This window comes from Platalea leucorodia, assembly GCF_965183815.1.
Source record: "Platalea leucorodia genome assembly, chromosome: 3".
NCBI lineage: Eukaryota > Metazoa > Chordata > Aves > Pelecaniformes > Threskiornithidae > Platalea > Platalea leucorodia.
Window position 1 is genome coordinate 28,397,820 of NC_138825.1, and position 21,560 is coordinate 28,419,379.

The 21,560-nt window shown below is 37.7% G+C and overlaps 1 protein-coding gene across 3 annotated transcripts in view; it reads left to right on the forward strand.

Moving 5' to 3' along the window:
* Window positions 1-21,560, forward strand: part of EML4 (EMAP like 4) — a 168,913-nt gene that overhangs the window by 88,665 nt on the left and 58,688 nt on the right. For all 3 annotated transcript variants that reach the window (XM_082307572.1, XM_082307570.1, XM_082307571.1), the window contains exons 2-3: window positions 5,212-5,394; window positions 17,110-17,239. In XM_082307572.1, the coding sequence (XP_082163698.1) occupies window positions 5,212-5,394; window positions 17,110-17,239 (313 nt within the window). The remainder of the gene's footprint in view (window positions 1-5,211; window positions 5,395-17,109; window positions 17,240-21,560) is intronic.

Here is a 21,560-nt window from a genome sequence, read left to right on the forward strand (position 1 = left end):
AGTCTTAAGACGAGTGAGCCGCAGAAAAGTGCAGAGAATTTTCTTTCACTTAACACAGTAGGACAAACAAATTTGTCAGTTATCTCTCTGGAAATGTAAGCCTCATCCAGAGTCAAATTATTCATTGCTCTTCAGAATAAAAATTGCAAGTTGTGCAAATACGTACCTTCCTGCACACATGGTCAGATCACAGTCCTAGTGAGAAAGGGTTCTTTTGGGCCAATTATCTCCTGAAATTGTCAGCCAGGTCTTATACCAGTCTAAGTAATTTCTATTGCATTTCTGTAATAAAAGACTCGTACCACTCTGGGGAAAACATAGAAAACTGTGTGGGTGCCTTGGCAGGCAGGGGTTTAAAAATATCTGTGGTTTGTGTGGCTTTATTGGATAAAATGTAGGATTTTCCACCCTGTGGTTTAAATTTCCATGTGCTGGAGTTTGTAGAATTTGTTTTTCTGAAATGTTACTTATGTCTAAAATGAAGCCCTTACTTATGTTTAGCTGGGGCTGGGAGGAATTGACTCAGAGAAGTGATAATGGATGCTCTGGAATTGTTGAGGGGCCCCAGAATAGATGGTTCAGTAGTAAGATACTTTTTTTTTTTTTTTTTTTTTTTTTTTAAATGCAGCCTGTTCACATTTCTCCTAGGCAGTCGGTGATGAAGGGTGATACTTTTCAAATGCTGTTATCGTCACGTGCCTGGTTGGTGACATGTGAGGAGAGGAGTGATACGTGGGTGGGAGGTTTGTTAAGTACCATCATTACATACTGGATACCCCTTTCGAAGCTCCTGGCTAAAGTCTAAGGGCGGTTTGAGCTGCTGCTTTGTTCAGTCCGCTGGGAGTGGTTTGATGCATGTGACTGAGGAGTCCCATGCAGTGTAATGCATCTGTTTAATGCTGTATATTGGCTATGAAAAACAAACCCTAATTTTTAGGATTATCCAGATGTCTCATGCGTACTGAATACAAGTATCCCATACATCCCTACTTACTCCAAAAGGAGGGGAAGAATTAATGTTTAATGGCTAAAATTGAATATCAAACTGGTGAACTATGATAAAATAACAAGACATATTCTTTTGGAAGTTACAGTACCATATGTTTAGACCTAGCATGTTTTTGTTGTCATTTGAGTACCAATGCTCTCATCTTAAACCACTTTTTAAGATTGAAGGACCTTAGATCTGCATCTGTGTGGATGTCTCCTCACTACTACCAGTGAGCGCTGCAGATGGTGCTTTTTTTGCAATGGATTGTGTTCCTAGTGGCTCTCTTGAAGGCATAGGTCATGGACAGCTTGGGAAATGTCACCAACACATCAGAAATGATGCTATTTGATTATAATAAAAATAACCATATAACTGAAAAGGTCTTTAAAAAATGAATTAAGTGAATGAATCAACAGTCAATTGCACTTACAAATTTCTTGCTATATTCCCTAATCTGGTTTCCCTGTTTAAATAAATACATAAATAATTCTATCTCCCTCTGGTTTAGTAAATTAAGAGTGGTTCATGGAAGGCCTGGACAGATGTCTGAGACAGCACAAGGGGAAGGCCACACGTTTAGGAGTGGGAGAAGATGAAGGGAGGAGATGGACTTCTGCTTCACAAGTGACTGACTTTGTACTTGGATAAGAGCTCCATCCCCTCTGAAGAGAAAAGAACATGCCCTTGAAAGAAGCTTTTTGTTTAAACTTCTTTTGAAGTAGTTATTTAGATTATAGCAATGTATTTTTAATGGAAGAAGAAATCTGGAAGAGATTTTGGAAACATCAATGAAGAAAAAAAGTATAGTTTTGCATTGTGCAGATTTGTCAAAATGATCTCAAGGATTGTAGTTGTGTTTACTTTCAAGGCATCTTCTTTTAAGCTAATCCCTAGTTGACTTACTTTTCAAGACACTGCTAAGAAGGGCATGTTGGAGTTCAGTTCAATATTTGCTGTCATGGGTGAGGTATTTAGGTTGGGAATCATTCATTTTAATTCTCTAATAGTTGCCAGGGTAATATATGATTGTCATCATTTGAAACAGATGCTGCTTCTGTAGAGCGATAAAGAACAATAAAATGTCTTCCCAGTGTGCTACTGTGTTCTTTGATCAACGAAAATATTCTTGACTTCCTAGTGATCTTGCTATCCAGCTTCTTTCAGTCGCTGTGTCTCATGTGCCCTCTCGGCAATGCAAAGCAGCTGCTGCTGGTTTGAAACCTCTTTTCTCCCATTGTACCCACATAGCCTGTTGCTTTCCCTATTTTTGAATTGGCTAAATGGCTTAACCTTCTTGGTTTCCTACTCATGCCCCATTTAGACAGCTACGACCTCTGACAAGCTGTTGCGATGAAGTTGAGTTTCAGGGTCCTTCTGCCTCTCCAAGCCATGTCTAGGGGTTAGACCTCCATAGCACAGATCACGGAGGTGAATATTGGCCAACTCCTCTACCATCTCACTTGATATGTTGAGGTAAAAGCATTGCAGCTCACCCTTACAGGGCAGAAAGATTTGCTCTCCTGTTCCCCTTTGAAGTTAGTGACATACCTGTGGCTTTGGGAGCTGTAGGAGCCATCTAATGTGTCCCTTTTTTGGGGGGTTCAGCAGAAGCAGTCTAGTCAACGTCAGTAGCCGGTGGGAAGACAGATGCCTGTGTCAGTCAGCCAGCACCCAGGTAGAGTGCTTGCATCTGTGCTCATTGGAGAGACTGACCAACAGTGGAGCCTTTCCTCGTTTGGTAATTACTATTACTTGGACTCCACACAGGGGACACGGTAATGTCTGGCTTCTAAAATGATGATTTGACATAGCTACTTACTCCTTTTACAAATGTTTTATAGTAATCCGTATATTTATATGGCCTGGGAATTTATCCATAATTTATCCATTATAAGACCTTTTAATAGTTCATTAATTGAAGGGTTTGGCAGACAAAAAAGGAAAAATTAAGCTTTCCTTTTTTTTGTTCTTTTCTTTTCTAAGTAAATGTAAACCTTCTCTCTTCTGTGTTTGGACTGCTACTCCAGTGTAAGATGAGATATAAAGATCATAATATTTTGAAAATAATTATCACTGTTTTCTGCAATGTTGATTTTGACTGGTCCACTTGCGTATATTTAAAGGCTAATATTGTAAGGATAGCAAAAGCATGAATTACGTGGTACTTCTTTCAGTCCATTTACTTCCCTAAAGTAAAAAATTTTCTACATTAATTAATTTATGCAAATTTACCTTAGTTGCTTTTGATACGCTGCATAGGTACGTGTGCTTGTAGGAACTTCTACTAGCTCCTTAAAACAGATGGGATTTTATGTTTTGAAAATGGGGGTTTTAATAGAAGGATCTTACACAGTCCTTCCCAATCAGGAGCAGCTGTCACTGGTCTGGATTTGTAAAGTACTATTGAGAGAGCATTGGATATGCTGGGCTGTAGAGTCGTTAAAATAACTTTTCTGCATATAGGAGGTAACAGTTATGGCTGGTGATATTAAAGGCATTTTGTTCAGAGTTGTTCTGATCTGTTGTCTCTGGATCTCAGTCTGATTATCTGCCTTATTAATTCCCTTGCAGTTCTTTTTATCTATTAGCCTGCATGAGTACAGTATTAACCATGAAGTGATACACTTCTGCTTTTGGTTTAACCAAATAGTGAATTAAATCAGTATGTAAAACTAGTCTTGTAGGAGTTGTTTTATCAATATAATTTTAACTGTTCCTCTCAGTTTAATAATAATTGTGAATACATTTCACTATTCATATTAGTTTGTTTTACTAATTCCTTGTAGGAATTTTGTTACTGTTATGAAAGTATTATTGTGATTCTTTATTTCGGTTGGTTCAATTCTTGCTGCTTCAGTAGTTAGTATCATGTTTTAACTGAATGGAAGTTGGCATTAAACTCCTTAATTTCTTTCATATTTAATTCATTGGAGGGGTTTGCCCCAGTGTTTCTTTTGATTACATTTATTTTAAAAGTGCCCTTATGCAAGTATTTCAAAGATTAAGTCTTCTTTTTACTGAAAAATAGAGTTTTAGGGTTGTGGCTTATATTAACTTTTTTTTTTCCTTGGTACGTCTTCATAAGATTAGTGAACTGAAGTTTAGATTGTATATAATCACAGTAATAGTATCCAGGTATTTACCCTTACATGTAAATTTGTTGTTTGTATATATTTCATAGAATATGGACTCATATTGTCTGTTTGTATAATACAGGTAAACTTTGTAAACCTGTATTGGAAGTTCCTTCCTGAGTTTTTAGTAAGCCTAAATCAGGATGGATAAGGAATTCAGTACCTTGTGATTGAGCAACATATTCTTTTATGGGTCTTTTTTAGTGGTTGGCCTGTGATTTGTTGGAACAGCCAAATACAAAAATCTGTTATGTGTTATTTTGGCTTGGCAGAAATAATGCAAAGAACTGTCAAAGGCAAAGAGTATGCAGAAGCTGTAATTTCCTTTTTACCACTGAAGAATAGGTTTGGCTGGATTATGCCTTCAATGCTAATCTATCTCTGTGTGGCCAAACAGATTTTTGGAACCTTTTTGTAGCGTATTTATTTTCTGTTCACTTCAGGCCAAATGTTATAATGTCATATATTTTTTTGGCACATGCAGGGTGGTGATGTGAAAAAAGTTAGAGAGAAGGAATTGGAGTTAAGAACTCTGATCTAGACCATTTAAATTGAGATTGCCACTTGATGCAATTAGGTCATGGCTAGCAATACTTGTATGTTCAACTGTGGGTTTATTTTTTTTTTTAACTTTACATGTTGCTTTAAAATTAAGGATCACATTTAAAATTCTTCAACAGTTCCCAAAGAATATATTGTGAAATTTGACCACAATTTTATACCTTTTTAGTTAATTCAGTCGGCTATTTAAATAAGCTTAATTTCAGTCTTCCTTCTACTGGTGGGCATGTTTTTCTTTCTACACTATTTTAACAGAAAACACGTTTCCTCTTCTGATTGTAATAGGGTCATACTCCTTAAGCCTTTTATCTTAGCTAATGATTAGTAACGTTTCTGTCTTGAAGCATTAATTTGATACATTTAACATAATATCTATTCCTTCTGTGCCTGAACGTGTTTGAACGTCTTCCGTATTTCAAAATGATGGGGCAGATACACTCATGCTGTACATGCTACTTTCTATGGCTTTTAGTTTAGAATGAAACAGTTAAATCCCTCTTTCTACTCTGGTTTCCCACTATACAGATGACAGCATCTCAGCTGCGAGCACGTCTGATGTCCAGGACCGTCTTTCAGCCCTGGAGCTGAGAGTACAGCAACAAGAAGATGAAATCACTGTGCTAAAAGCAGCATTGGCTGATGTACTAAGGCGTCTTGCTATCTCTGAAGACCATGTAGCTTCTGTGAGAAAATCAGCGCCAAGTAAAGGTAAGCCTATATTTGGTAAATTCTTTCTAGACTCAAAATGTTATCACTTAGAATGTTCTCCATTGATAACTTCTTTTTTTCCTTTTCTGTCTCATTTGGAAAGGCAGGTATATTTTGAGCTGGAGGGGTTAGATTTTTAAGAGTGGCTTTATAGTATATAGCTAATAGATACCTGAAATATGCTTCTTAATTTTGCTGTTTGCTAACATTTTTATGTACTTAACACCCCTGAAAATTTACCTTCTTGTTAAAAGCTTCCTGTTTTAATTTAAATGGTGAAATGTTTTACAGCTGCGGTCTTTAACCTGCCACTGGGGGTTCTGGGGCTTATGAGCAGCTCTGAGTCTTGGCTTTGGCTTCACCTAGAAGTTATTCAACTGAAGGGGTGTTTTAGAGGCTACATTTCCCCCTGCTCCTAAATTAAAAAAAAAAAAAACAAAAACAAAACCAAACCAAACCAAAACACACAAACCAACCAACCAAAAACCACAAAAAACCCCAAACACATTGCCACCAAATAAGGAAGTTTTCTGAATATAGTTAATTTTTGTTCATCTACAGAGATAACTCATCTCCAGTAGGTTTCTTGTAAGAAATGGCCATGTAGCCACTCAGCAATATCTCTTTTGCCTAGTAGCTAGTAACTTTTACATCGTAATTTTGAAATAGATAGGATTGTTTAAAAGTAAAGAAACTTTAGTGCTGTGAAAAAAAAGTAAAGAAAATTAGCGCTGTGTGCGCTAATTTTTACATACTTTTTTTTTTTCCATGAATATTTTCTTTCCTATTCTGGAGAACTATTTGAATTGAGTTACTTGATTTTACTCCAACTTAAAATTGTGTATTCAGAGAGAACTATGGCTACGTATGTTTGTGGTACATATTAAACCTCTGATTAAATAAAAGTTTAGGTCTTATTTCAGATAATTCACAGTTCTAATTCACCATAAATGCGTGTATCCCCATCAGACCACTCAGCGTAGAGTTTTCTGGGCTCAATCCCTGTATTTCAGCCTTTGAAGTACACTCATTACAGCAATGCCGGTATAACACTGAACTGACATATCATAGCCTATGTTTGTTTGGGTGGCTGCATTATACAGGCTGAAAATGCAAAAGCTGAAAATGCTGAAAGTTTGAATTATTTTAGATGTGGCAGAGAGATCAAATTCCTTAATTATGTGTTTTTGCAGTCTCTGCCAGATGGAAGTGATGATGCTTAATTGGCTTGGGCTCTGAATCCTGTCATTCTGTCTTGCTTGCTAAATGGTAGACTGTTGTCATCCCTGCTTTCAAATGCAGCTTTTATCTACCCAGTACACATCTCTGGTCTCATCGAGATTGAGACTGCCTTCTGTAACTGTGTAAATAGAGCTCTAGCAAGCATTTTGACTAAATCAGTCTTTGCTGTCTGCTATCCATTATGACAAAAAGAAAAAATGCCCAATTGCAAAACTGCGGGCAGAATTTGTGCAACATAGGACCTCATTCTTCCCACTTAAGTGCAGATGAGCTGGTATATGCACAAACATGGCTAAAGACCTTTGGCTTGGAGCTGTCTAATATCCAGCAAACTCTGTGCGCAGGCAGGGCAAACTTGCTGTGTTTTGCAAAATGCCTTGGGGCCATCTCCATACGGGGGTCCTGGGGCCATACTGAGTTCTCCAGGTGAATTTGTTAAGTGAAAAATAAATTAATTATTTCTTGGGGGGGGACAGGACATGGTGGAATATCTAAATATCTTCAGCTTTGTGCTATTACATCTCTACCAATGAATGACAACAGCATGTAACTGTGAAGAAAGAGATGGGGGCAGGGGCAGAGATGTACACATATGAGCTAATACATTGAACTTAAATGAGTTATGACTAATTGACACTGTATTTAATTTGTGGTGGATGTGTCCCCATTGTGTTCAGTTATGTAATACCACCGGGCAACACATTAACTTTACTCTTGTCATGAAATCAGCTGCATATAGATAGTGTAAAGATGTCACAAAAGAAAATGTTCACATACAGTCATGGTAATTTTGTAAAAGTATAAAATTAGACTTGAAGAACAAGTTTGACATTAACATTGATTTAAACTTAAACATCAATATTTTAATAAATAATTCTGAATAAGTTCATACATAGCTTTTTGCAATACCTTAGGTTCTACTTTTGATTTCTGTATTTTAAATTCATTCAATAGATAAAGAACTCTTGAAAGCTTTTAACAAAGAAAAATGTATTATTTTTGTGAATGAGGATTGGCGGAAGATCTGAATTGTCATACAAAAATAATACTCAAGGAAGTCATTGTTTATTTTTCTTTGAAATATTTTATGGGTACATAACAGGCTCTTACTAGTCAAGTCATGGTTGCTGCAAAGGTAAATGTATTCCTCCAAAACTCTTTTTGGTGTTTGCGATCCTGTCAAGAATCTGGATTTCTGCATTACAACAATTGTGTTTTCTTGGTAAATATTATGGGTAGTATTTCTTTAAAAAAAATGCTGAGGCTTTGATTCACAGAAGTATTTGTCTCTACAGCAGCCCTTAAATACATGCTGACATAAATAATGAGCAAAGAGAATAGCTGTGTATATATTTCTGAATACACTGAGAGAGATGAGAGATGTGTTTAATTTGAAGTATGGCAACACAGTGAGATAAATACTTTTAAAATAAACTGAACTTACAAGAATCATAGTACTGGAAAAAAACAACTTGAATCTTTCCATCAAACAAAAGAGTTCTAATCTGAGTAAGAGACAATATCTAACCTAGTTCGAAGGAGTCTTTCCTACTTGTTGCTGAAATGAGTTTTCTAAAACCTCTTAATTTTTTTCATGTTGCCACCTCAGCAGTGTCTTTGAAGAGAGGTTTTTCATAGTCTAAAAATAAGTGTTGTGAACGGAGTATGAATCATGCTGAAAGGGACAAATCCCAATCATTTTTTCACTGATTTTTCTCATTCTGAAGTTGATGGCCCAACTTAGTGCAAAAAGAGATCTCTTCATCCTTTGTGTTAGTTTGTCTGCATTGCATATCTGGTGAGCTAATTATTTTCTTATTTTTCTTATCCCTTTATTTTAGATTGACAGATTGAATCAACAATAGCTGAAGTTAAATTTTTTGCGTTATCCTTGTAGTCTTTGTTTTTCTTTTTCCTGCATTTCTGTTGCATGCTTATTTCGGACTTAGTCCAGTCTTCAGTGAAAAAATTCACATGGGCATGGGTAGATTTTTATTTCTAACCCATGGGCTATCAATGAGGAGGTTACTACCTATGATTTTGTCTGTCTAGCCCTGCCTCAGAAGCAAGCTGCTCTTTATACAGGGTTAGGTGATTTGCAAACTGTATGAGGTAAGCTAAAGAGTGAGATTTTTTTAGCCACCTTAGTGCCTCTTAGTAAAGCATGAAGTGGAGATACCATAGGAGGGAAATACCTCTAGTAGGGATTGCAACAGAATTAGCACTTGTCTGTTATTGCACAGTGAAAAGCAGACTGGGAGTGTTTGCATGTGGCTTGTTTTCCTCTTCAGTATTTCTCAGTGCAAAGTCATTCTAAATAGAGGAAATCTTTTCAAAATAAAAAGGCGACGACAGTAATTCTCCATCTCTGCACACAGCTAAGAATAACTACACATAGGAGAAACTACCAGGTCCAAAGATAGTGTTGAGGATTTGAAATGTGAAAGGGCTTGATTAGGGAAACGGGCTTGATTAGGGAACAGGTCCCCAGCAGCTACGGGGCAGGAGGGGGGATTGTAGCGTGGGGGTGCATTTGTCTTTTGTTGGGTTGTTTTTGTTTGTTGTTTTTTTTTTTTTTTTTCCCCCCTTTCTTTCTCTCTTTCTTTTCTTTTTTAATAGATGGCTTGGTAATAAGAATTTCTTTGGTGAGAAGTTCTTTGCTTTTGGCAGCTCTGTGCTCTTGTTGCCACATGTCTCTGCTGTTGATGCATGATTGATGCTGTTAACATGCACAAAAAGTTCCAAAAACAAAGATTACCTGGACACTGAAGAAAAGGAAAGCGTACAGCAGTCTGGTGCTTGCAGCTGCCAGCAAGATAGATTGTCTCACAGCTGGTGCCTGGTAAACCTATTAAAATCTTCCAGGGTGTCAAAATGTGTGTAACAGGAGAATTCATCCCTCAGGCTCTGGGTATGGAGACAAGTTTGTGGCACACAATGGCACCAGTAAAATATCTCAGACTAATCATATCACTGGGCTATGAGCTCTTGCCTGAAAAAGTGGCCATCTACCAGAAAGTACATCTGATGTCTGCCTGTAGAGAAACAAGGAGTTCGTGTCCTTTTTCTGGACTCGGAAGGAATGAGGCGGCTTGTCACAGGTTAAACCTTTGGAGGAACATTTCCTATTGCTTGGACAAGAATTGATATCAAATAACTCATATGCAAATTCAACTCACAAAGTGAAATTGAAGCAGTGGATGGCAGTTTGCAGAGAGGGTCTCCCATGACAATGCAGGCTGGCAGACTGAGAGGCGTTTATTTTACTTAAAGTAGTGATCTTGGGGACCTGCAAAAGCAGCTATGTACTGGAAATGCAGGTGGGTGGGGTTTTTTTTATTTTTATTTTTTTCCTTTATGCAGTGGATTTTTATGATAGGAACCCAGAGAGTTTTCCTTGCTTTTCCTGCTCCCTTCTCTCATGTGAAATAGTATCTCTCTTAAATAGGAAAAATCCTAAGTAGTATCTTGCATCAAATTCCATCTCATTGCACTAATGTAAGCAAAGCACTTCAGATGTAATTTTTACCTTATCTCAACAATGGTTTCATTTCAATAACATTAAGTTATTTTGTTTTATATTAACAAAAATTGACTTCAGTTGTTCAGCAAACCTCATTAATGAAAGCATAAGATAGACTTGCATTTGTGGTTTTAGTCTTAACACATTTTAATGTGCAGAGTTGTTCTAATAACTGGGTGCATGTTTATGTTGTCTAATCAGTAAATTTTAAAGGAACGGAAAATAGAAGCGTAGATAGGAAAATGCTTATGGTAGAGGTAGAATATAGGCTTTTATCCACAATATTAAAACTAACCTGGCAAGCTTGTACATGTGTCATTTTACTCATGGGAATAGTCCAATTGAAGTCTGCAGGCTGTATGCTCACATAACAAATAATGATACTCTTGAGGTCTTAATGGATTTTCCAGGTATTGGTTTTAGTGCCATCTGTTCTTTCTGCATGAAATTATTTTTTCTGCATTACTTCTCAATTTTTTCCTATCTTCTCCTCTGTCTTCTTTAATATTTTCTTTTTCGTCTGTTATACTTACTATTCCCAGTGTTCTTCATATAATTTCCTTTATTCGAAGAATTTGGGTCTAGAGGACATTAATAAAGTAAGGGTCACTAACCAGCTAAACCAAGTTTAAGGAAAGAGAACTGAAGTTCTTTTTTTTTTTTTTTTTTTTTTTTTTTTTAAAAACTTCTGTAACCTAATAATCTTCTTCATCGGAGAAGATGTTCTGAGCATTGTAGAGGAGTGTTTTTCAGTTGCGGTGATAAGTGTCCTTATTCTTTTTCCACATGCGTCTTACAGTTTTGGATATGTTTTGTGCATTTGTGTGCTTTTTTTAGAAGAGTGTGGGCAAATTCTCCTGAGCGGTACTCTGTTCTCCGTGGTGCTTCTCAAACTAAGAATTGCAATGTTGGAAGAGTTAAATGGTGCCACCAACTTTTTCAAATAAAACCTGCTTGTTGTTTCTAACATTTGAATAGCTTTTTCATCACTGTTTGCCAGAATATATCAAATTGTTTCAGATTACTATAGTTAAAATTTTTATTTCCTCTGCTTGGATATAGCGCATTGGCAATTGATTGAGGAAGTAGATGGTGCCTCTGGGAAAGTACAGCAAAACAGTAAGATGGTAGGGAGGGAGGAGGAAAAGGGCTGTGTGGTTTGAATAAGCAATTGGCTGTCCCATGCCAAAGAAGTCTTCAGTTTCCCCGGGTAGTAGGTTTTAAAATGCCTGCCCAAGTGTCAGAGCAGGGGTACAGCTGCCCTAGACTCTTAAGAGCATAACACCTGAAAAACTAGTTTTATGTCTCTAGGAGGATCAGTTATAGTTAAAAATGTATGCATTGACAGGTTAAGTCACCAGCTATAAAAATTTGGTAGGAAATCTCTAAATAAATAGTTAATTATTCTTAACATCGTAGTTAATTTATCTACCCATTGGGAGAGATTCACTTGCATCTCAAGATGTTTATGCATTAGCTATACATTCTCAAACTGTTACGTATTAACATGCCTCTATTCAGATAGTTCTTTTCTTTTTAATAGGAGATGACAAATACTGTATGTTTAATAGCCAATTGTCAGTTGAGATTTGTGAAATTCGGCTTCAATAAAAAAAGTATAAAAAGCATTGATTTTTTTTCAGCTAGATATAACTGTTACAAGAATAATAAAGTTTGTCAAAACTTAATTTTGTCTTAAAATTGGATTATTAAACAAGATGAAGTATAACCCGTAGGTAGTGAACTGAATTAGTTTTCCTGATTAATGGTAGTTGTTATTTGAGAACTAGTATCTTGCCCTGACCTGTAACATTTGTGCACGCGATAGAAGAGAACATTTTTTCTGCTTACGAAGTCTCAATCAGAATTTGACTCTTACTACGTGAAGTAGTTGAATAAAACAAAATGCCGAAGAAAATTTTCCGCTACCCTTCAAAATACGGTACTCTTTTTGAAAAGAGTTTTAGTGCTCCCAAGCTATTTCTTTGCCAGCATCTTCCATGAGCTGAGGGACTTGACATTCTTTGAAATGGCTTTGGTACAATTTATTGTAACATCTTGAAGTAAGTTTAGGATTTGTCATAATTTCTAGTTCATTTTTGATGTCTTTATTTTAGGAAGGAAGTGCAGATAAAATCTTATGTTCTGCTGCACTTAGAACTATTTCGGTCTTTTTTTCTGTGGCTCACTTGTGTGGGTTCTCTGGTGACTAGTAGTGTGGTTGAACACACACTGTATGCTCCTTCAGTAAGAGTACTAAATTGGGTTTCTGTCCTTCAAGCCATCAGTTTTATTTGTACAAAACCCCTAGGCATGTAATAAATTTGAAATATAGAAGTCTTTGTCAAGTTTTGCTAAGAATGAGGTATTCTAAGGTTATTGAAGGACTTGGATATTGTATGCCTTATTGTTAATAAAAAAAAAAAAGGCAAGCTTAAAGAAAAGCAGTGTAAGTAAATCCTTTTTTTTGTAACATGTAATTTGTTGAGCTTTTTATTTTAAATCCGCTTGAATGAACTGTCCCAAGAAGTTATTTTAATGTAGCTTTAGCTACTTACTTTAAATTGAAATTACCTGAAGAAGAGAAAGAAAGGTTTGGTTTTTCTTTGGAAGAAAGGCAGTTTACCTGTCAGGATATCAGCAAATACAAAGATATTAAGCAAAATGTTGTTCCAGTTAACACAAGTAATAACATAATAAACTATATTTTAACATAAAAAACTGTAACTTTGGGGTTTGGGAAAAAGAAGTGAATTACTGACTGATCCTCAGCTCTAGTACCTTATATGTATGTTTGGAAAGAAAAGCTATCATGTTATCACAGGACACACATTTTCAAAACTTACCACTGTCTCTTACAGCTTGGCTTCAATTTTTCCCCAGTTAGCTAATCAAGGCTGATAAAGAGTTGGATGTAGATTTTTGGTTTATTGTGGTCTGTTTTTTCTAATCCTACTTATCTTTCCTTCACACACTTGTATACTTGACAGATATTAATGAAATGCTTCTTTTGAACTCAACAGATACTATTCTATGAAAATTAACAGAACAGAGATGAATCCATTATCCATAAAAGGCATTTTTTACCACTTTGATCTCTGACAATTTGGCTTTAATCCTGGTCACCACACACTGGCTTTCATTTTATGTTCAGTTTATGTCTGGCTTTTGTTCCAAACTAACAGATAAAGCTGAGTGCTATTCAGTCTGAAAAATTTCAGACTGTTTATACTAGCAGGTGACGTATGACATGATATTGGCAGAGATGTGCAATCCAAGTGCTGGGAGAACTCAACTGTTTTAGTCTATTGATCTGGAATTTGTGTTCTCCTGTGCTGCTTTGTTATTTCTCAGGTCTCTGAAGCAAAGTTGCTTGACTTCTATGAAGGGCTATCTCTGCAGTGAAGAACATTATAACGTTATTAATTTTTGACATCTCTTGACTGTAGAGGTGCCCTGGTTAAAAGTCATGAAGAGAGCTACATGGTTTGGGACTGGTGTGTCGGCTTCCCTGGGCTTCTGACCCAGCTGGGAAGATCCTGGTTGTGTGTCTCTGACCCCGTGGGCAGCCAGGCTTCCCTGCTCCGCTGCCTGGGATGTGCACAGGGCTTAAACTTGCCCTTCCTTCTCATGGCTTAAAATTTAAATGCCTTTTTTTTAAAAAAAAAAAAAAAAAAAAAAAAAAAAGTTGCAGATGAATTGAATTTTTAATATTTTTTTCCCTTTAAAAATAAGTATGCTAGAGGTCACTTCTGAATATCTAGTTAAAATAGAATATATAGAGAGCCTGGAAGGGGGCTTGTTTCTTAGGGGTGTTGGGTTTGGGGGTTTTTGTTTGTTTGTTTTTCATTGTTTTTGTTGGTTTTTACATTTTACTGCACATTGAGTGTGGCACACTCAACTATGACTGACCAAGATTTTATTCTGGAGTGTAAGAAAGCCTGATATATTTTTACACTTCAAAAAATCTGTCGATGCAGTTTTTCCTAGATCTTGATGTTTCGGTCCGTGTCCAAATGTTTTGGTCACTTTTTCAAGAAATGAATGATTCAAGAGATCTGGGTATAATTGTTGGTCATTTTACAAAAATTATTTTTACTCTGATTCAAAAATCTTCATCTCAAGCTTAATTTTGCATGCCACTTGTTGAAATTAGGAAGTGCTCTGCAGATCTACCATCAACATCCACTTTACTGAAAAACAAATAACCTAAAAACACTGACTTCTAAACACAAGGAAAAATTTTTCACAATGAGAGTGGTGAAACACTGGGGAATGGGTTGGCCAGAGAGGTGGTAGATGTCCCATCCTTGGGAACATTCAAGGCCAGGCTGGATGGGGCTCTGAGCAACCTGATCGGTTGTAGATGTCCCTGCCAGTTGCAGGGGAGATGGACTAGATGACCTTTAAAGGTCCCTTCCATCCCAAAGCATTCTATGATTCTATGAAAAACTTCTGTACAGATCCTTTTTTTTTTTTTTTTTTAATTAGTGCATTCATCATTGCATGGACTAGAGCACATTCCTATCATGAGTATACATTGATGTATGGTTTTATTTGTTGTCAGTTTTGTCCTTGGACGTAACCAAGTACTAATGCTTTTCGTACTTAGTAGGGGGAATTCTTCTAGATACCATCAGGGAACAGAATAGCAATGTGCTCCTTGCTTGAGAAAACAGAGCAATTTTTTCCCCCGTCTTAAGTTCCTGTGCCCTGTCTGTAGTACTGCTGTTCTCTATGCCTTCTGCTGAATGCTTTTCCCACTGTACTGAGAATTATCGCTATTATGTCTCCTTATTCACGTTTCTGGAAAGCTGCGCTAGTGCTGCTTGGAGAGGCATAGATCTGTTACGATGAGCAGACGGAGATGTTAAGGTCACATGCAGTTCAAGAGTGAATCATAGGCCTTGATATTATGCATCTCCACAAAGAAGATGATTTACTTTGTCACTGAAAATAAAAGAAGCTGATTTATAGGCTTCTAATGCTAAAAGTGCTTTTTAGGCTCATGCGCTTTTTTTCTTGCATCTAAGTTACACAGGGGGGTAAAAATCTCTTGAGCTTTAGAGGTTTTGTACAGGATACTAACTTGTAAAATAAAATCTGTGTTCCAAATGTGTATGTTGCAAATAAAATGGTCTCTAAGAAGTACCGGTTGGAAGGAATCATGCTAAGTTGATTTATGCAGAATTTAGGAAGAACAACAATGATCTCTGCAGTGTTTCTACATTTAAGTGTGTCTTTACTTTCTTCAGATTTCCTTTATTCTCATTTCTCCCTGCGATATTCTGCATGCTCCTTTTGGCTTTCCTGATCTGAATTTCAGATGTGGTCACATGCTGCGTGGTGCATTTGAAGCAGTATATGGTTAGTGCAGGTCAGCCCATTTCTGCCTTCATCCAAATAGTTCTGAAATCTAATATCCCCTTGATGGGTATCTCTCATACATAAAGTGCTTGTTTAAAATAAGTATTAATTTGCCTCTCGGCCTGCCTGATAGAACTGCGATGTGGCAAATGGACCATATGCTGGTATTGTTCAAATGACGCATTGATGTGAGTTTGCCCTCAGTGCACAGAGCAGTCGATTCTCCCCGACTGCTCTTTTACTCCTCACTTTTATCTTCAATGTATGGCCTCATGCCTTATCTATCTCACACTATTCCAAGCCTGCCATGGACACAGACCTGTTATTTTCCTGTCAATCGTGTCCTTCGTGCTCTGTTGCTGAAGTCAGAGTGGCTGGACATCACGACCCTATGAGATGCAGTAACAACTTGCTGTTTGTGAAATGTGAATGTGGCATGGAGATGGGGTCAAAAGCGACCACTGATTTTTGGATGTGAGAGTAGCCCAGGGATTTTTCCAGGGCATGTAATGCTTCAGAGGGGAAAAGCACAAGTTCAGCACTTGGGGGGAGGAGGGAGCAAAACTCTTTTCTGAATAAAACCTTAGAAATAAGACAGGCATGCAGAAAAGGAGAGACACACAATTAGTGGTAATGGGTGAAATGTCACATTTGAGTAAAATGCCTTGTATTTCACTGATGGTCTGTGGCAGAGGCAGGTCTGGGAGCCGATTGCCAGGCTAGCATTCAGCTCTTTAAATAGAAGAGCCTTCGCTCCCCCCATCTTCCTTGCAGTCCCCTCCCACATTCACTGCATAGTTTCAAACGTCTGCAATGAGTGAAGTGGGCATCTGACAGACAACAGCCTTCTTCACATATACAGTCATGATTCATCCCCGGAGGGAATCTGTAATGTTCACTGGATGTGGCAGATATTCTATGGAGTAAACTATATCAGAAACTTAATAACTGTACCATAGTGCATATACTCAAAGGTCGATACCTTTTTAAGATGGAAGGGGCAGCTGAAAACAAGCTGAAAAACTTGGGTTTTGAATCCTTAGAATCACAACCCTTAAATAACTTAGTAATTCTTTCAGTATAGAGAGGGCTTCTGTCTGCAACTTCTTTGAACTTTAGGGGAAAAAAAAAAAAAAAATTGAAAGCAAGAAACCTCATGTGGTATTATCTGAGCTGTGATAGTTTTGAACAACAGAGTTGAAATAATCAGATCTGCTGTCCCACAGCTGTTGGAGCTGCCACCTCCCCAAGGCTAGCTGTAATCTATGATTCTCCCTGTGGATCACAACTGGAAAGAGATGTGGCATGTCGCTGATTTAAAGTGTTTGCTGGCAGCATGGCAATAGAGAAGCTGACCCCTATCAGAGTATATTCTTGCCATAGTGTGCCATGTCTCCATCTCCAGCTGCCTAGGTTAAGGCTTTCATGAGTGTATGCCACTGGATATAGGCTAGATGGTTGTCCTGAATGCTGGGGCTGCTGCACTGTGATACCAGGTCCACATGTGAGAGCTTTTGGTTTTTCAGGTGGATCTTTGGATACAGCTGTAAAACCTTGTGTTCTTCAATACTTTTTTTTCTTAGGTCAGCCAAGCCTCCGAGAAGCTATCTCGATGTCCTGTATAACTAACGGGAGTACAGGAAGCAGGAAAACAAGCCACAGTTCCTCCGTTTCTGTTGCCAGAAAAGAAACTCTTTCATCTGCTGCAAAAAGGTACCGACTTGTTATTAAAATTGAAATTATATTTAAAATAAAAAATGAGCAAGAGTTTGATTTTTGCCTCTGCATGGCCCTCGGCAAAGCTTCCTGAAGTCTAGTAAGGCACAAATAAACTTTGGAGATGTACCATGTTGTTGGGCTGCTTACAGCAGGGTTCTAAAAAGAATTCATAAATGGAGAATATTTCTATAGTGTATAGTACAAAATACATTCTCACTAAGGAACAGAACGGGCAAATGTATTTCCAATACAAATGGAAAATTTTTCCTTCTGGTATTCATCTGCATCTCCCCCCCCCCAAGGAAATAAAAGGACAAAACTGACTCCATTGTCTGGAGTGTAAATAGTAGGCAATAGCAAAATAGCTATGAAACAATAGTGAATTGTATAAGATAAAAGTTTACATTTTTGTGTAGAAAATTTTAACCCAAAATACGTCTACTTAGTCTTTATGAAGAGTATCTGTATCAGATCTCAAATGTGTAGAAATAACACTGCTTGAGTATTTGTAAGTTAAATGAGCTATGCACCAAACAATAGCTTTTTTTCCTTCATGTAATGGTTTCAGCTGCATACAGTAAATAAAGTGTTTGTATAACTACTTTCTTCTGTGGGTCTGTTAGATAGTGATTACATGGCTTCTTCAATCAATAGGTTTTGCACCTATTCCTCTTTGTTGGGAAGAACAGGCTGCCAGATACAGCCACAGGACAGAGAATACTCTAATATATAACTGTGGTAAATTATGTGAACAAATTCTTGGCCTCTGTAGAGTACCCTGGTAACACCAGTGGCTGGTTTATCTTCTAGCATGGATGTAAATACTGTGCTATACAACAAGACAGGAAAATGATCTACTTCAGGGAATAAAAATGCTGTATGCAAATATAAACTGTATGAGAACAAACCAGAAAAAGCTTTAGTGCCTTTTGGAATTTGCAAAGCAAGGGTAATGCCCTGCTCTTCTCCATTGTGTAGCATGGCATATCTTTCTTTTTATTGAATCCTTATGTTTGCTTTTCAACAATAAATCAGAAAGTGATCACTGTAAGTCTCTATCTGCTAGTGTGACAGGCACTGGGACAAAAGACATTCCTGCAAGAAGGTATTTCTTAGTTAGCACTTTTCCATTAATCTTACCCGTGTGGCTCTTGGCACTTTGATGAGAGCCAGTCCAGCTCCCGTGGTGTTCAGCTTGCATTTGCGCTGAATCACCTTCTTGATTCGTTGGCTGCTCAACACGACTACAGAAGAAGAGCAGAGTGGAGTGGCCGGCATCCCTTTCATCTGAGTTAAGGTCTTTAAAAGGAGACCTGGATAGGCCAGAAGAGGAAAGCCTTAATATGCAGAGGGCAGCTCTCCCCAGGCACCCAAATAACTGTCCAGGGGAGCTTTTGCTGCTTCCAATGCATCTGAAGGTACGTGACTCCCTTCTTCAAGGCTTGTTTTTAGGAAGGCTTAAGTCCCCTCTTTAGTTACCTTTCAGCAGTTCCTTTCACTCTCCTGTCTTTCTACACTCTTTCATGAAATTTGTTTGGTATTTGGAAGAAAATAAACTTGCCCTTTTGTAAAATTACCAGCTCAAGAAAGGTGAAAGAAAATGTCAAATCTCAGGCTTTGTGGCTGTGTTTTTTTAACAACAGCAAAACTGTTCAGTACCAAATAGTGTTCCTAGTAGGAGACATAAGTGAATGTCAATAGTAGTCCCATTTCCTTGAAGTTAGGGTAAACGTGTCTGTTTCTAGCATTCATGTTGCAGTTGAAAAGAAGGGAGGCCAAAGGAGAGTATCAGCTGGTCATGAGATGCTTCACCCCAACTTGCCCAGGCTTTTCTTCAGGCTGGGGGTTGAACTGGTGCAGCAGGTGGATGTGGTCATGTGTTGATGTGGAATTACACTTCAGTTGCCAAGCAGCCCCATAACCTGCCTATAGCTTTTCATGTTCTAAATATATGTAGCCATACATCCAGTCACAAATAACAGAAGGCCTACTTGTGTCCCATCTGTTATTGTTGAAGTTTACTGTCTGTATTTTGTGCAGTCTTAATATTGTACATTTCTGGGGCTCTGGCCTCTGTAGACCTGCCATCTCTGAGAATTTCTTCTGTTTCATTTCCTGGACTGTTTAATCCTTGTTCTACCAACTTGAACACTGAGATCATGGAGATGAGCTGATGGATCAGTAGCTGCACAGCAGCAGTACATCTCGTTTCAACAAAGGTTTGCTGAAATATCAGCTGTCGCTAAAACCAGAGACCAGGAATGTACCACAAACAACAGGTAGATGATGTCCCACTGACAGACATGAAGTAACGTACATGTTGGGAAAATTTCAGCCCTGTAGTCCGGAAATATCTTGTGATAGAGGTGTCGAAACACTTTGGAACAACAAACATGCTGTGTACCTTGTATTATTACTAAAGTTGGAAACAGGTTTGTACTTTGTACTGCAGATGACTGTCACAAAGACCTGCTTGATCATTTTCCTTAGGACTAAACATTCTTTTGAAAATGGTTTCTGGTAAGAATAGTCTTCGTGTCTCAGAATTACCACCCTCCAGCGTAGCTGCCAATGTGTTGTGGTCCAAAGGATGAAACATTGTGTTAAGTGAAATTAGAGAATCTGCAAAATTAGGACAGATAGCAATAGATCTCAACTACTCACATGTAGACTGAAGAAATGCCTCATCAAGTTGGAATTTGGAAAGAAGTTTTGGACACATTAAATAACTGCTTCCAAGAACAACTAGTCTTTAGAAACCCACAAGAAAAGGTGCTGTTCTTGATTTGGTTTCAGTTGTTGCACAAGACCTAGTTCAAAAGGTATTAGTGGGAACACCACTCTGTAATAGCAGTCATAATACAATTAAACTGAAGATTTTAGCAGGAGAGCGCAAAACAAATAAATTCAGCACAAAGATATTCAATACCAAGACTGCCACATATCTACATAATTTACTTTTACATTAAAATGGCAGTCAAAAAAAGAAGCCCACTCGCAACATGATGGCAGATAAAAGCACTGTGTTGGAACCTTGTGCTGCAACTCAGAGAAACCAGAGTGGTTCATTGACTCTCATGGCCCAACAGAGAAGTTAAGGAATGAACCTAATGGCAAAGGTGTGAAGCGTGTCGTCCACAGCTGACAAGCTCGGTGAAGGCATTGACTAGATTCCCATGCTGAACCTGTGGTTTCTAGGAGATGGATCAGATGAGCTAAACAAGTTTGGGTAAGCACATGGAAAATGTGAGACCGAATCGGTAAATTAGATAATTCGCTGTTGTCAGCAGCTGGCATTCACCTGAGCATGCTGGAGGAACGCAGAGGTGAATTGCAGGATTGCTGGTGTGTCATTGTAAACAGGATGTTATAAAAAGTACGGGGAAAGGGACCTCACTGATGGTAATGACCTCATTGATGAGCTGTTTTATGCCGCCATCAGAGACAGAACATGGTGCCAAGTGAGCCATTGTTCTGACCAAGCAGGACCATTCTTTGTAGACTTGCAAGCTGGAGTTATGGAAGCCATTACGTTTGTGTATTCTTTCTCCTCCTGCATCCCTCATCGCTTTTACTATTATGAGGCCGTATTTTGAAATCCCCAAGTAGAGGGAAAGGAAGAATTGGAAGCATGTCTTCCTGAAAGATGATTTCTTTAAAAAAAAAAAAAAAAAAAAAAAAAAAAGTCTGTAAGTCTGTCCTAGTAGATGGACTTCGTTGTGAGAAATCCTGCATTTATGGGAGAATGAATGCAGAGGTCTATGAGTGTACCTGTTGGAGTAGGAACAGAGACTCTTGTTTTCTTTAGTGACAAGAGATTCTGAGAATTTATTTCACTATGCTGCATTTCTTGCCACAGACTGCGAAAAGATTAAGATTGCATAGTGTGCTTTCGCATCCAGCAATGCAAGCTAAGTCTTCTGATTAAAAAAAAAAAAATAATAATTTTTATGCTTCTAGTTAATTAAGGACTTCTGGCTATAAATTATTAACCAAAACTCCACAGCTCCTCAAGCTTTGTTCTCTATGATCACATATATGCCCCTCAAGAAATATGAAATCTCTTTCTGTTTTGTTTTCATCTGTTTTTCTGAAAAGAAAATGTAACTTTGATGGATTATATTGACAGTTTTAACATGTTAATATGGTTTACAGAAGAAATCCTGAGTGATCCTTATAAATGTATTTCGCGTTTTATATTATTTTTCATGTTTTGACCTGTTCTTCAGTGCTTCTTTGGAAACATTTAGAAAAGTTGAACTCATACAAGCATTGAGGGCTTTGTCAAGATGGTAAATGATATACTTCAATTGAA